Source organism: Salvelinus fontinalis, chromosome 22 (assembly GCF_029448725.1).
Source record: "Salvelinus fontinalis isolate EN_2023a chromosome 22, ASM2944872v1, whole genome shotgun sequence".
In the NCBI taxonomy this organism is placed as follows: Eukaryota; Metazoa; Chordata; class Actinopteri; order Salmoniformes; family Salmonidae; genus Salvelinus; species Salvelinus fontinalis.
In genome coordinates, this window is record NC_074686.1 from 6,055,987 (window position 1) to 6,073,181 (window position 17,195).

At 41.4% G+C, this 17,195-nt stretch overlaps 2 protein-coding genes across 2 annotated transcripts in view; both read right to left on the reverse strand.

Annotated features, from left to right (window-relative positions):
- Positions 1–633, reverse strand: part of samd12 (sterile alpha motif domain containing 12) — a 115,264-nt gene extending 114,631 nt beyond the window's left edge. The window contains exon 1 of the mRNA XM_055876044.1: positions 499–633. The gene's annotated coding sequence lies outside the window, so the exon portion shown is untranslated. The remainder of the gene's footprint in view (positions 1–498) is intronic.
- Positions 634–2,449: 1,816 nt separating this feature from the next.
- abrab (actin binding Rho activating protein b) lies at positions 2,450–4,562 on the reverse strand. Its single transcript, XM_055875772.1, is given in 4 exon segments — positions 2,450–3,311; positions 3,580–4,011; positions 4,013–4,236; positions 4,239–4,562. Coding segments are annotated over 4 exon segments (1,452 nt in total). The 3' UTR covers positions 2,450–2,839.
- Between the last annotated feature and the right edge of the window lie 12,633 nt (positions 4,563–17,195).

Genomic DNA, 17,195 nt, shown 5'->3' on the forward strand with positions numbered 1-17,195 from the left:
ATTATCTTCCCAGCCCTCTCTTATCACATCTCTGTGAAGCAAGTGGTGCTGTTCTCTTTACATCCAATCGGTCTGCTATCTGATTGAAAGTTAATGCTATTGGTTTTCAACACAGATTTTCAATTCAAAACAGTCAGATGCTATACAACGGTCTCAGATTCAGTTTCACCGCTGTGGATTCCAACTATAACCAATGCATTCTTACATTGTTCTTACAGTACAAAACATTATTTACTACTATTCCCGTTATGAATTACTATTATTAACTATATTCTTGCTTTGTAACTACCGTGTAAAAAAAATGAAGTGCCATGTATTTAAAATGTTTGTAGAATTTACATGTTAACCAAAAAGAAAAAGCTGTAAAAACAGTTATTTTTGTCCTCCGAAGAGGGGCGGTAGTGGATGGGCCAATAAAAAATAAAATATTAATAAATACTATAACCACTTAAAATGATAAGAGCAATATTCAAATAATAAAAACAATTCTATACTCACAGATAAAGTGTGCATATAAAACCTCTTTAGAGGTAGAAGTCAGTGAAGGAGCCAGCAGCAGGTGTTAAAGAAGGCTGTCTGTGCATCAGTGTCTGATGTGAGAAGCACTGCTCTGTTCTGGAGTCTCTCACAATGCTGTAGTCAAAGCCAAGGTGCTCCTATAATTACACCCGCTGACATTCCAATACATTTCCAGTGAGTGTATTCCAGAACATCTTTTAATGTCTATTCCTACCAGCATCAGCTTTGGCTTCCAGTTAGATATGTGCCTGAGGAACAAGCAAGCCATAGGCCACTGTAGCTGTGGGAGGTGTTATGCTCCTTATCACTGACGTTTATATTTAACTGGGTGACATACATTTAGTGGTATTACCAGTCTGGCATGGTGAGGTAGGAAAAATCAGTTCCTCATAGATGGGCTTAATCATCAGAACATACCTCAGAGTACAAAGGACATTTGTTTGTGTGGGCGTGTGTGTGTGTGCAAGCTGTGTCTATCACATTTCAACTTTAAAACTTCAGAGCGAAAAAAAAGAAGGAAGATCAACAAAGACAAGTCAACCAAAGACTGTGGATGGCATCAGACTGCCAGGAAAAAAAGAGAATGAATTGTTTGCCACAGTATACATCATGTACTGAATACACTGGAACAAGGAACCCTGAGAACAATTCTGTTCCTCTTTTACGAATGAGCAAAGTCAGGTGTATTCCGCATTCATAAAGGGCAAATCAATATTTTGTATTCCTTAATTAAATATACATTTTTAAACACAATACAACCACACGAGGATACAGTGTAAATGCAATTCAAATCATGAAGGATGACATCAAAAAGTTACAAATATTTCCATTGTGGTCCTCTTGAGAATATATGATGTACACAAATGTACACACTCGGGCTCCCGAGTGGCGCAGCGGTCTAAGCCACTGCATCTCAGTGTAAGGGGCATCACTACAGTCCCTGGTTCAAATCCAAGCTGTATCACATCTGGCTGTGATTGGGAGTCCCATTGAAATCCTGTCATTGTAAATAAGAATTTATTCTTAACTGACTTGCCTAGTTAAATAAAGGTAAACGGTCAAATAAATGTCACCGAAAGGGAGAAACATACAGTACATGATCAGGACATAGTGTAACTAATGTTACAGGTAGTTACAGGTATTTCCTGTTAAAGACATGATCATGATTCCTTATCAACTCAATGGATATTAGATCATTTAATTAATTGTTCTTTCTCCCAAGAACGCCAAAAGTTTAGAAAATTGCTTGATGTCTCGATTAGGTACAGTATGTTGTCCAACACAATACGACCAGCTCACATAGATTATGTCCTGTATCATTTGAGAGGAAATCATGCAATGTTAGGTGAACTTTACTTGTCTAACACAGTTGATAAGTTTGGGCTATGGTTATTAAGAGTTCACTAATCAACAAAGTCCCAGGATTTAACTCCATAACAATGACATTCAAATGAGTAGATTGACAAATAGAAAGTATGGTCATTCAAAAAAAGTAGACAATACGTATCAGAGACTAAACTGACACCAAGTTTAGCCGATAATTTTTTTGTTGATTAATACAATATCAAGCGTATTTTACATTTAGGATGTCAAACATGGTCACAAGGGCTGCGTTCACACAGGCATCCAAATTAGGATATTTTTTCCACTAAGTGGTCTTTTGACCAATCACATCAGATCTTTTCACATCAGATCTTATTCAGATCTGATTAGACGTAAAAGAATATCCGATTTGGGCTGCCTGTCTAAACGCTGCCAATGTGCCCACATCTGAGTTCAGTCAGGTTCATGTCCCCAATTCAAGCTTAATGGACAGATTTCCAGTTGATACAGATATTCCTGAAAATGCTCCGATGTGCCTTGACACAATTCTGTCTGGGAGCTCTATGGTCAATTCCTTCGACCTCAAGGCTTGGTTTTTGGTCTGACATGCACTGTCAACTGTGGAACTTTATAAAGACAGGTGTGTGCCTTTTCAAATGATGTCCAATCGATTCAATTGACCACAGGTGGACTCTAATCAAGTTGTAGAAACGAGGATGATCAATGTATACAGGATGCACCGAAGCTCAATTTCGAGACTCATAGCAAAGTGCCTGAATACTTATGTACATAAGGTATCTGTTTTTTATTTGTAATACATTTGCAAAAATGTCTAAAAACCTTTTTTCACTTTGGGATTATGGGATATTGTGTGTAGATTGATGAGGAAAAAAATATTTAATCAATTTTAGAATAAGGCTATAATGTAACAAAATGTGGAAAAAGGGAAGGGATCTGAATACTTTTCCGAATACACTTGGTTCCACAAGAGAGGAGGTCACATGATAACACCATCATCCTGCCCTTGCCACAGCATCTCCCCGTCGAATGCCACCTTCCCATGCCTCTTGGCTCTCAGAAGAATCCACACGTCCTTGTCAGAGACGCGTACGTATCTATTAAACAGTTCTCTGAAAGTGACGCGGGTCTTCCCGTCCAGATCTGGGTCGTTCATAGTCCTGATCACATAGCACATGTCGGCTATCTCACCGTGGATGTGTTGCTCGGCTCGCCTGGCACGTTCGGCTGTTTTGGTGTCCTCCTTGGGGCGTCCGTAACCATCCTCGCCTTGGTGGAGGCGTAGGGACATGGAGTATTCACAGTCAAAGTCCTCACTGGAGGGGTTGAGCTTCTGGTTGACTGTGTTCGTCGAGGACCAGTTCTGCCAGCGGCTGTTCAGATTGCCCACGGCACTGTACTTCCTTGAGAGAGCGTTGATCTTGTTGGCGTCATCCAACTCCTTTTTGCTCCTGCGAAGAACAATCACCCAAATATTTAACAAAAAAATGAAACAATCATCAATCATGGCAACGTTCATTTCCATTGTAAAGCTCTGAACAAGTTTTGCATTAAACTGTTTTATTTGAGCAACAAATGTGCTATATCAAGTTATTTAGGTGTATTTACAGTATCCCTTACATACTTAGGGGAACGTTTAATGAGGGACCGTCATGCACCATCGCTTGTACACGAATGTTAATACAGTCAACACACTGTTGCAAAGAACATTGAACTCACACTGAGCTGGAGGGTCTTTTGACCCTCACCCATGACTCAACTTTCCCTTTAGGTGAGATGCCGTCACTATCCCTCTGCATGGCCTCCCCGGATGACCCAGTGCTGTCTGTCTGTCCAGGTTTAGAGATGTCTGTCTGTCCAGGTTTAGAGCTGTCTGTCTGTCCAGCTTCAGTGCTGTCTGTCTATCCTGGTTTAGTGATGTCTATCTGTCCAGGTTTAGAACTATCTGTCTGTCCAGGAGGTTCATTGCTCTCTGTCTGCCCAGGTTCAGTGCTGTCCATCTGTCCAGGTTTAGAGTTGTCTGTCTGTCCAGGTTTAGCTTGGCCGCCCTCCGCCTCAAGGGTCCTTTTCTCCGCCTCAGAGTACCCACTTTCCTCTGTGTCCACGCTACAGGTGTGCCCATCTCCAAATTGTCGTTACATTCCGCTCCTTCTCCTTCTCCTGCTTCCAGCTGAGGGTCAGTTTCGACACTTTGGAGCACTTTCTGTGGAGTGCGAGCGACACCCTCTTGCTCAGTGTCCTGTCTATCTCCTCCCCTGGCGGTGGAGCCACCATACAAATTAGCTCTGTCAGAAATGTAGTTCCCACACTCCTCTCCTGAACGCCGCTGGTCACAGTCTTCACCACCTGCTTGGTCTTGATCCGGGACTCCCGTGTAGAGGCACTAGAGGGGTCTTTATTTTGCCCTCCGATTGGGAAGGAGGAGAATTGCCTTGAGACTCCTGCTTGGTAGCTGAAGTGTTGTTCTGAGCAGCAGGTATGATGTGGCCAGCAGTGGGATCCTGACAGGGACAAACCTTCTTCTGCCAGGTTCCTAATTTAGTGGTGCTTGGTGTCTTTGGTGGTTCGTCCCAAAGCTCTCTTAGGGGGTCAGGAGCCCAGCTGATAGGCTCCTTGGCCAGCTTGTCTTTGATCTCGGACACCCACTTCTGCCTTTTTATGTCCCATCTGTAAGGTTGGACACCATACAGATGGGCCTCCATATACAGTACAGTCGTGGCCAAAAGTTTTGAGAATGACACGAATATACATTTTCACAAAGTTTGCGGCTTCAGTGTCTTTAGATATTTTTGTCAGATGTTACTATGGAATACTGAATAATAATTACAAGCATTTCATAAGTGTCAAAGGCTTTTATTGACAATTACATGAAGTTGATGCAAAGAGTCAATATTTGCAGTGTTGACCCTTCTTTTTCAAGACCTCTGCAAACCGCCTTGACATGCTGTCAATTAACTTCTGGGCCACATCCTGACTGATGGCAGCCCATTCTTGCATAATCAATGCTTGGAGTTTGTCAGAATTTGAGGGGTTTTGTTTGTGTCACGTCCTGACCATAGTTCTTATGTGTTTTGCTTGTTTTAGTGTTGGTCAGGACGTGAGCTGGGTGGGCATTCTATGTTGTGTGTCTAGTTTGTCTGTTTCTGTGTTCGGCCTAATATGGTTCTCAATCAGAGGCAGCTGTCAATCGTTGTCCCTGATTGGGAATCATGTATAGGTGGCTTGTTTTGTGTTGGGGATTTGTGGGTGGTTGTTTCCTGTCTCTGTGTTTTCTCTGCACCAGCTAGGACTGTATCGGTTTGCCACATTTTGTTATTTTGTTATTGTTAAGTGTTCACTGTTTATCTTTATTAAATATGTTGAGCCCCAAATACGCTGCATCTTGGTCCGATCCCTGCTACACCTCCTCTTCAGACGAAGAGGAGGAAGGCTGCCGTTACAGTTTGTCCACCTGTCTCTTGAGGATTCACCACAAGTTCTCAATGGTATTAAGGTCTGGGGAGTTTCCTGGCCATGGACCCAAAATATCAATGTTTTGTTCCCCGAGCCACTTAGTTATCACTTTTTCCTTATGGAAAGGTGCTCCATCATGCTGGAAAAGGCATTGTTCGTCACCAAACTGTTCCTGGATGGTTGGGAGAAGTTGCTCTCGGAGGATGTGTTGGTACTATTTTTTAATCATGGCTGTGTTCTTAGGCAAAATTGTGAGTGAGCCCACTCCCTTGGCTGAGAAGAAACCCCACACATAAATGGTCTCAGTGTCACACCCTGACCTTAGAGATCCTTTTTATGTCTCTAATTTGGTTTGGTCAGGGCGTGAGTTGGGATGGGCATTCTATGTTAATTTTTCTATGTTTTCTATTTCTTTGTGTTTGGCCGTGTGTGGCTCTCAATCAGAGACAGCTGTCTATCGTTGTCTCTGATTGAGAACCATACTTAGGCAGCCTTTTCCCACCTGTGTGTTGTGGGTAGTTTTCTGTTTTTTGTGTCTGCACCAGACAGAACTGTTTCGGTCGTTCTCGTTGTTTTTTTGTATTTCAGTGATCAGTTTTTATTTTAAAAATGATGACCACTTACTACGCTGCGCTTTGGTCACCTTCTTCTTCAGACGGCCGGGACACTCAGGATGCTTTACTGTTGGCATGACACAGGACTGATGGCAGCGTTCACCTTGTCTTCTCCGGACAAGCTTTTTTCTGGATGCCCCAAACAATCGCAAAGGGGATTCATCAGAGAAAATGACTTTACCCCAGTCCTCAGCAGTCCAATCCCTGCACCTTTTGCATAATATCAGTCTGTCCCTGATGTTTTTCCTGGAGAGATGTGGCTTCTTTGCTGCCCTTCTTGACACCAGGCCATCCTCCAAAAGTCTTTGCCTCACTGTGCGTGCAGATGCACTCACACCTGCCGGCTGCCATTCCTGAGCAAGCTCTGTGCTGGTGGTACCCCGATCCCGCAGCTGAATCAACTTTAGGAGACGGTCCTGGCGCTTGCTGGACTTTCTTGGGCGCCCTGAAGCGTTCTTCACAACAATTGAATCGCTCTCCTTGAAGTTCTTGATGATCCGATAAATGGTTGATTTAGGTGCAATCTTACTGGCAGAAATTTCCTTGCCTTGTGCAAAGCAATGATGGCGGCACGTGTTTCCTTGCAGGTAACCATGATTGACAGAGGAAGAACAATGATTCCAAGCAACACCCTCCTTTTGAAGCTTCCAGTCTGCTATTTGAACAGCATGACAGAGTGATCTCCAGCCTTGTCCTCATCAACACTCACACCTGTGTTAACGAGAGAATCACTGACATGATGTCAGCTGGTCCTTTTGTGGCAGGGCTGAAATGCAGTGGAAATGCTTTTTTGGGATTCAGTTCATTTGCATGGCAAAGGGGGACTTTTGCAATTAATTACAATTCATCTGATCACTCTTCATAACATTCTGGAGTATATTCAAATTGCTATCATACAAACTGAGGCAGCAGACTTTGTGAAAATTAATATTTGTGTCATTCTCAGAACTTGTTGAATTAACGTGGTTTCCACGTCATAAAATAATTTATGTGGGAAACTGATTGGATTGACAAAAAGTCCCCAATGTAAATAAATTTTGTCATTTTTTCACCTAACTTTTAAGCTAAATTCAATGACATTGTGACGTTTTTTTGTTGATTTCACTTTGAATTCATGTTACTTGACAACTCAATCAAATGTAAATCAAAACGAGATGTTGAAATTATGTCGTGCCCAGTGGGCAATCAATCACGTCAAGCTCAGGCTCAAAACAGGAGGTCAGTGACAGACAGAAAGACAGTGAGAGTTGGTGCAATACAGTAGGGCATAATTTGATTTAACAGCATCTGTTAAAGAGATCCCCTAGCACAAACACACACAAGAAAAATATTAGCTTACTGCACATGTCAAATTCGGCTCTAACTTGCATGCTTGCTGCAAGGTTCTATTTTCATAAACACAAAGACTTACTGCATTGTCACTTGTACAGATACATGATATCCACACTGTGCATGCAAATATACTATATGGAGTGTGCTGAGGCAAGACGGTTGGAGCAGCTGCAGCTGCACAGGAGTTTTTTGTGGTTCGCAGGAACCAGAGTGGTTGTCAAAGACAGAAAGAGACATTTGATCCGGGGACCGAAGGCACACGGACTCTAACCAGGAAAGAATGTGATACCTGGGGAAAACAAGGAGATCCTGATTACACATGTAGGGTTTAGTCTTGCAATGCACCTGGTAGTGAGATCAAAGTTTACAAACAGGAAGCACTGGCTCTTTTATTGCACCCAGTGCTTCAATACTTTTTATGAGTTTTAGATGCATACATGTGTATGTGTTCAGCTCTCTAGACATAGCCTAATATGATAGTGTATGTGTGTGTGGATGTTTATGTGAATCTCTCTCTCTCTCTGTGTGTGTGTGTGTGTGTGTGTGTGTGTGTGTGTTAGTCTTGTTGTTTGCATGGGTTCAATTAGAGGAGAGTGATATTTTAATAGAATCTGTCCCAAGCATACACAGGCCAGCAGACTGGTGAAAGACAGCTGTTGGCAGTCAGTCACACGGTGTGGAAGTGTGACAGTGAACATGAACAGAGGACTCCTGTATAACTGTCAGGTCATTCCAGATACCAGATAACCTTATAGGCAGGTTAGAGCTCTACCTTATGGACAAATATGTTAATTACCTCTGAATTACATTTATGGGGTATAATCGATTTATGGGTACGACAGGCCTAAAATAAATGACATAGTTCATTTTTTTATTATTCTGGACATCTAAATAGGTGTCATATTTCAATAACATGTGGGGAAAATAGTCCTTATCATATCATTTTATTTTTAAAATAAAAAATATTCTGCTAAATTGGCTAGAACGTTTTTACACTTTTTTGGGGAGGTTTTTGGCACTTTAGGGCTGGGACTTGTTTTAGGGAAAACTCAGATAGAAAATATATATTGGTAGTCAGATTAGGTTGTAGATGAACTTCCGCAGACATCTAACAAATGTCTATGTAAAGTTGACACCTTCAAGAAGCCTTATCAAGACAGTTTGGAGTTTTTAACTAAATTACATTTTTGTGAAAATGTATTGTCTAAAAACATACATTTCAATAAATGAGAACACATCATCCAACAGTATTACTACTGACATCTAGTGACAAAAGTAGGAACGTTTTTTTGCAAATACTTGACAAATTCACCAACTACACTGAACAAAAATATAAAACGCAACATGCAACAATTTCAAAGATTTTACTGAGTTACAGTTCATATAAGGAAATCAGTCAATTTAAATAAATGTTTTAGGCCATACTCTATGGATTTCATATGATGGGAATACAGATATGCATCTGTTGGTCATAGATATCTTTTTTTAAAAAGGTAGGGGTGAGAATCAGAAAACCTGTCAGTATCTCAAATAATATCAAATAAAATGTTATTGGTCGCATACACATATTTAGCAGATATATTGAGGATGTAGCAAAATGCTTGTTGTCCTAGCTCAAACAGTGCAGTAATATCTAACAATAAACACAAAATTTAAAACGCAAAAGAATATATAAGAAATATATGAAGAAATATCGAAATATTAGTATGAGCAATGTCGGAGTATAAATATATACACTACCGTTCAAAAGTTTGGGGTCACTTAGAAATGTCCTTGTTTTTGAAAGCAAATTAAATTTTTTGTCTAGAAAAACAACATCAAATTCATCAGTGTAGACATTGTTAATGTTATAAATGACTATTGTAGCGGCTGGAATATCTACATAGACGTACGGAGGCCTATTATCAGCAGCCATCACTTCTGAGTTCCAATGGCACGTTATGTTAGCTAATCCAAGTTTATCATTTTAAAACAGATCATTAGAAACCCCTTTTGCAATTATGTTAGCACAGCTGAAAACTGTTGTTCTGACAAAAGAAGCAATAAAACTGGCCTTCTTTAGGCTAGTTGAGTATCTGGAGCATCAGCATTTGTGCGTTCGACTACAGGCTCAAAATGGCCAGAAACAAAGCACTTTCTTCTGAAACTCATCAGTCTATTCTTGATCTGAGAAATGAAGACTATTCCATGCGAGAAATTGCCAAGAAACTGAAGGCTAATTTTAACAGTTTTCAGCTGTGCTAACATAATTGCAAAAGGGGTTTCTAACGATCAATTAGCCTTTTAAAATTATAAACTTGGATTAGCTAACACAACATGGCATTGGAACACAGGAGCGATGATTGCTGATAATGGGCCTCCGTACGCCTATGTAGATATTCCATAAAAAATCTGCCGTTTCCAGTTACAATAGTCATTTACAATATTAACAATGTCTACACTGTATTTCTGATCAATTTGATGTTATTTTAATGGACAAAAAGTGATTTTCTTTCAAAAACAAGGCCATTTCTAAGTGACCTCAAACTTTTGAAAGGTAGTGTATATCTATCTATCTATCTATCTATCTATCAATCTATCTATCTATCTATCTATCTATCTATCTATCTATCTATCTATCTATCTATCTATCTATCTATCTATCTATCTATCTATCTATCTATCTATCTATCTATCTATCTATCTATCTATCTATCTATCTATCTATCTATCTATCTATCTATCATGAAGCTGGTTGAGAGAATGCCAAGAGTGTGCAAAGATGTCATCAAGGCTAAGGGTGGCTACTTTGAAGAATCTCAAATATATAAAAAAAAAAAATGTAACACTTTTTTGGTTACTACATGATTCCATATGTGTTATTTCATAGTCTTGATGTCTTCACTATTATTATACAATGTAGAAAATAGTAAAAATAAAGGAAAACCCTTGATTGAGTAGGTGTGTCTAAACTTTTGACTGGTACTGTATGTATGTATGTATGTATGTATGTATGTATGTATGTATGTATGTATGTATGTATGTATGTATGTATGTATGTATGTATGTATGTATGTGTGTGTGTGTGTGTGTGTGTGTGTGTGTGTGTGTGTGTGTGTGTGTGTGTGTGTGTGTGTGTGTGTGTGTGTGTGTGTGTGTGTGTGTGTGTGTGTGTGTGTGTGTGTGTGTGTGTGTGTGTGTATGTATGTATGTATGTATGTATGTATGTGATGGGATGTGTAGACTATATGGATAGAATATGTAGTATATCTGAACAATATTATATGTACAGCAATAGTTAAATAGGATAGGCTTTGACTAGAATACAGTAAATACATATGATGTGTGTAAAATAGTATGTAAACATTATTAAAGTGACCAGTGTTCCATTATTAAAGTAACCAGTGTTCCATGACTATGTACATAGGGCAGCAGCCTCTAAGGTGCTTGGTAGAGTAACCGGGAGGTAGCCGGCTAGTGACAATGACTAAAGTTCAGGGCATGGTACTGGGCGGGGCCCGGCTAGTGGTGAGTATTTAACAGTACAATGAACTTGAGATTTAAGCTGTTTTTCAGTATCTCAGTCCCAGCTTTGATGCACCTGTACTGACCTCACCTTCTAGATGGTAGTGGGGTGAACAAGTCACTCGGCTTGGGTGGCTGAGGTCCTTGATGATCTTCTTGACCTTCCTGTGACACTGGGTGCTGTAGATGTCCTGGAGGGCAGGCAGTGTGCCCCCGGTGATGCGATGAGCAGACAATACCACCCTCTGGTGAGCCCTGCGGTTGCGGACGGTACTGTTGCCATACCAGGCGGTGACAGCCCGACAGGATGCTGTCGAAGGTGCATCTGTAAAGGTTTGTGAGGGTGGAGCCTTCTGCAAGTAGCTGAGTGGTTAGAGTGTTGGGCCAGTAACTGAAAGGTTGCTGGAGAATCCCCGAGCTGACAAGGTAAAAATCTGTCGTTCTGCCCCTGAGCAAGGCTGAAGACATGGATGTCGATTATGGCAGCCCCCCGCACCTCTCTGATTCAGAGGGGTTGGCTTAAATGCGGAAGACACATTTCAGTTGAAGGCATTCAGTTGTACAACTGACTATCCCCCTTTTCACCACACTGTCTTTGTGGTTGGACCATTTCAGATTGTCAGTGATGTGTACGCTGAGGAACTTGAAGCTTTTCACCTTCTCCAATGCGGCCTGTCGATGTGGATAGGGGCATGCTCCCTCTGCTGTCTCCTGAAGATGGGGGCATGCTCCTTTATTTTGTTGACGTTGAGAGAGATGTTGTTTCCCTGTCGCCACTCCACCAGGGCCCTCATATCCTCCCTGTAGTCTGTCTCGTCGTCCACACAGTCATGGGTAAACAGGGAGTACAGGAGGGGGCTGAGCATGCACCCTTGTGGGGCCCCTGTGTTGAGGATAAGCGTAGTGGAGGTGTTGTTGCCTACAGTACCTTCAGAACCTGGGGGCGGCCCGTCAGGAAGTCCAGGACCCAGTTGCACAGGGCGGGGTTCAGACCCAGGACCCGAAGCTTAATGATGAGCTTGGAGGGTACTATGGTGTTGAAGGCTGAGCTGTAGTCAATGAACAGCATTATTAAATAGGTATTCGTCTTGTCCGGGGGATAGGGCAGTGTGGAGTGCGACGGCGATTTCGTCATCTGTGGATCTATTGGGGCGTTGGAGGTGATATGATCCTTAACTAGCCTCTCAAAGCACTTCGTGATGACAGAAGTGAGTGCTACGGGTCGATAGTCATTTATTTAAGTTAATTTCGCTTTCTTGGGTACAGGAACAATCGTGAACATCTTAAAGCAAGTGGGTACAACTGACTAGGATAGAGAGAGATTGAATATGTCTGTAAACACTCCAGCCAGCTGGTCTGCGCATGTGGATGCCATCTGTGCTGGCAGCCTTGCGAGGGTTAACACGCTTAAATGTCTTGCTCACGCCGGCCAAGGAGAGCGAGAGCTCACAGTCCATGGGAGCGGAGGTGGCGTCGGCGACACTGTATATACCTCGAAGCGTGGTGTGACCACCACTTGCCTCATGTAGCTCGACACATCTCCTTCACATAGAGTTGATCAGGCTGTTGACTGTGGAATCTTGTTCCACTCCTCTTCAATGGCTGTGCGAAGTTGCTAGATATTAGCTGGAACTAGGGCTGGGCGATATGGCGAACATATAATATCAAGATATTTTTCTAATTTTGACAGTATGACAGTATTTTAATATATTTTATATTTTGGAATTATACAAATTCTAAATTTTCTTTGAGTAGTGCGTGACCCTAGGGTGGCAACACATACATTCCAAGTGATTTCAATGGGTCTTTCTCCATTCATATTGTTTATTCTGTTCAATTAAACTTCAAAATAATTCACTGCATTTTCATCCATTTCTGCATTTCTTGCACTTATTTGAGATCATTTCCACACTGCCACGTAGAGCTGCACGATATTTGCGAAAAATCAATCTAATTATTTTTAATCAACCTTTTCTCAATAGGGGGTGCTGTTTTCACTTTGTAAAAATTTCGTTCCCAAATTAAACTGCCTCGTACTCTATTCTTGCTCGTACAATATGCATATTATTATTACTATTGGATAGAGAACACTCTCTAGTTTCTAAAACCGTTTGAATTATATCTGTGAGTAAAACAGAACTCAAGTTGGAGCAAACTTCCTGTGAGGAAGTGAGAAATCTGAAATCAGGCAGGCTGTTCTGGGGTCAGTTTATTAATTTGCATGTCTTCTATTGGTCGAGATGCACTGCATACGCCTTCCCCTAGATGTCAGCAAATAGTGAGAATTGGAATGGAGTTGCTAGGCAGATCTGAGGCCATATAAAGGGTCTTGGAACGTGGGGTGCAGTCTTTTCAACAATCGCCATGACGCAAGACAGACCTCAGGATGGCGTTCTGGAAAGCTCCCGTTATAGGCCTTAGATATATCCGGCTCTGATTTTATTCGATATAGGTGTTAAAGACATCATAATGGTGTTATTTTAAACCGAGTTATATCAGTTTATATCAGTATATTGCGATTTTCGGATATTTCTTTGTGCTGCGTTATAGTGAGTTGGGCACGTCTTCGCCACATGGCTAATGTTTACTGCTAATTCCAAAGTTGAAGGCGACAATCTACAACCGAGCAACGATTCCTCTGGACAAAGGACAACTTGCCCAAGATTCTGATGGGAGCTCATCAAAAAGTAAGAAGTATTTATGATGTTAATTCGTTGTTCTGTTGAAAAATGTCAAACTACTATTCCGCCATTAATTTCGGTGCTGTCTCGCTTTAACGCACGCTGTATGTCATAGTGACGTTCATTTTTAAAATCTAACACAGCGGTTACATTAAGAACTAATGTATCTTTCATTTGCTGTCCAACCTGTATTTTTTAGTCAAGTTTATGATTAGTTATTGATTAGATTAGGTGCCTCTCCAAAGATTTCTCACGACATTTTGTTGGCAGCTTGGCTACTATTCTCATTGTATAACCACGATTTGTGCCGCTAAATATGCACATTTTCGAACAAACTCTATATGTATTGTGTAATATGATGTTATAGGACTGTCATCTGAAGAAGTTTGAGAAGGTTAGTGAAAAAATTAATATATTTTGCTGGTTTATTCGTTATCGCTATTGTTGGCTTGAATCAATGCTGTTGTGTGGTTGGCTATTGTAGTAAGCTAATATTGTGCTATATTGTGTTTTCGCTGTAAGAAATCTGAAATATTGGCTGGATTCACAAGATGTTTGTCTTTCATTTGCTGTACGCTGTGTATTTTTCATAAATGTTTTATGATGAGTATTTAGGTAATTCGCGTTGGTCTCTGTAGTTATTCTAGTTGCTTTGGTGAGAGTTGTGATGGTGGCTGCAATGTAAAACTATGATTTATACCTGAAATATGCACATTTTTCTAACAAAACATATGCTATACAATAAATATGTTATCAGACTGTCATCTGATGAAGTTGTTTCTTGGTTAGTGACTATTTATATCTTTATTTGGTCGAAATTGTGATAGCTACCTATGCAGGAAAAAAATGGTGGGAAAAAAAAGTTGTGTCTTTTGCTATCGTGGTTAGCTAATAGAAATACATATTGTGTCTTCCCTGTAAAACATTTTAAAAATCAGAAATGATGGCTGGATTCACAAGATGTGTATCTTTCATCTGGTGTCTTGGACTTGTGATTTAATGATATTTAGATGCTAGTATTTACTTGTGAGGCTATGCTAGGCTATGCTAGTCAGCTTTTTTTACTGATGGGGTGCTCCCGGATCCGGGATTGTGTGCAAGTAGAAGTTAATCAAATGTTGCAATTATGATTTGACTTGCGTTTTATATCAAAACACTTGGGTGAACTGTTGGAATCATGAAAATAGAATGATTATTATAATTCTGTATTTAGAATATAATAGTGGGCAATTTGATTAGAGTATTGTTTGACATGACAACGAATGAAAATGCCAGGGAGAAGTTATTGTGACAGGGTAGGAACCAAATTGTTGGTGTGTGTTTCCTAGGGAACCCTATAATCTTCGGCTACATTAATGTAGGTAACATATTCAAGCTTTGGTTTAGAAGTTACTGTTGCAGACACAACATGCTGATTTAGGCCTACACCATCACTGGTATCAGGCTGTAAAGCTAGCTACATTTGTTCTGACTCATTACATTTATTAGCTAGCTGGACAGCTAACTAGCATTAGCAGCTAACGCGATTTAGCACGCTGTTGTACATGTTGATCCAGAGCATCCCAAACATGCTCAATGGGTGACATGTCTGGTGAGTAGGCAGGCCATGGAAGAACTGGGACATTTTCAGCTTCCAGGAATTGTTTACAGATCCTTGCGGCATGGGACTGTGCTTTATCATGCTGAAACATGAGGTGGTGGCGGCGGATGAATGGCACGACAATGGGCATCAGGATCTCATCACGACATGTCTGTACATTCAAATTGCCATCCATAAAATGCCATTTTATTTGTTGTCCGTATGCCTGCCCATACCATAACCCCACCGCTCCGCTCTGTGACATCAGCAAACCGGCCGCCCATATTACGCCATACACACTGTCTGCCATCTGTCTGGTACAGCTGAAACCGGGATTTATCTGTGAAGAGCACACTTCTCCAGCATGCCAGTGGTCATCAAATGTGAGCATTTGCCCACTGAAGTCGGGTACAACCCACAATTGCAGTCAGAGCAAGACCCTGGTGAGGACGACCAGCACGCAGATGAGCTTCCGTTAGACGGTTTCTGACAGTTTGTGCAGAAATTCTTCAGTTGTGCAAACACAGTTTTGTCAGCTCTCCGGGGAGTTGGTCTCAGACAATCCCGCAGGTGAAGAAGCCAGATGTTGAGGTCCTAGGCTGGCGTGGTTGCACGTGGTCTGCTGTTGTGAGGCCGGTTGGACGTAGTGCCAAATTCTCTAAAACAATGTTGGTGGCATACGGTAGAGAAATTCTCTGGCAACAATCCTGCAGTCAACTTGCCAATTGCATGCTCTGTGGCATTGTGTTCTGTGACAAACTGCACATTTTAGTGCCATTTTGTTGTCCCCATCACAAGGTGCACCTGTGTAATGATCATGCTGTTTAATCAGGTTCTTGATATGCCACACCTGTCAAGTGTATGGATTATTTTGGCAAAGGGGAAATGCTCACTAACAGGGATGTAAACAAATTTGTACCAACACTTTAGAGAAATACACTTCTTGTGCTTGCAGAACATTTCTGGGATCTTTCATTTCATTTTAGCTCATGAAACATGGGATCAACCCTTTACAATTTGTAGAAAGAGGAGGAAGGGAAGCGCTACTGAGGTACACTATAGTATATTTTGGTAGATAGAGGGTGCTCTTTGGTAAAAGGTGTAAATAGGTCATCAAAAAGAAAGGAGGACCAAGGCACTCTTCATATAATTAATTAAAATGCCTTTATTAGTATGGCATGTTCAATAGAAACAAAGTTGTTAAAAACCGACGCGTTTCGGCTGCATGGCCTTCGTCAGGGAGTACAGGAAGTACAGGTATTTATATTGCTGTTCAGTATATATTCATCACACCAAGCAGCAGTTGTTAAGTGCTGTAAGTTCAGGAAAACACCAGCAGAGGTCCCCACAAGGTCAGTGTTGAGTCTATACAGCTCTGTAGCACGAGAGAAAAATCCTAGAACATTTGTTCTGTCTCTAGTGGTCAAATAGCCTACAGGAGAATGAGTGGGTGAGTGAGTCAGAGATGGACAAATGAGGTCTATGGTTTTTGAAGAGGTAGAGAGACAGACAGGCATGTTGAACTACAGCTGTAGTTACCTAGCCCGATCCACCATCTTCATCTCGCAAGCTTACATTGTTTCAGAAAGGTGGATCCGGTTAGTGGTTACCATATATGTACTCAGACCGGACGCAACCCATCATGTTGCTTGTGCTGCATTATCACAGACTAATAAATATCATCTCAACACTAGTTCCCCAGCTTCCCATCCATCAGAGTGTGGTAGCCCATAACCAGAGTGGAAATGAGACGGTTTTCATTCTGGCTTCACTCCATAAACTGGAGTTCCAGGTGTAAATACTATACATTTCTTATTGAAAGTCCATTCCTGTCTGGTCTTTTAGGCCACCTGGCCTGGTGGTCCAGACACCGCATCCAGGAAAGCGGAAAGGGGCAGAACAGAGTGAGTGCACCTGCATTTCCCGGTGCGTATCAAAACTAAAGCTGTTAGTCCTCTGTCTTATTTGCCTTTTATTCCTTAGCGTCGGCAGCTATTCGACGGGGTTGTTTTGGTTGGCCACCGAGATTCATTGTGCGGGATGAGGATCAACGCTGGTGCTGAAGCGACCTCTCAGGCACTCTGTGACCCCTGTGGGTGATGCAGATTTTTTGGGGGTGCTTTTAGTGGGCTGCGTATGGATAATACAATGTTCTGTTGTTCTAATCTGCCT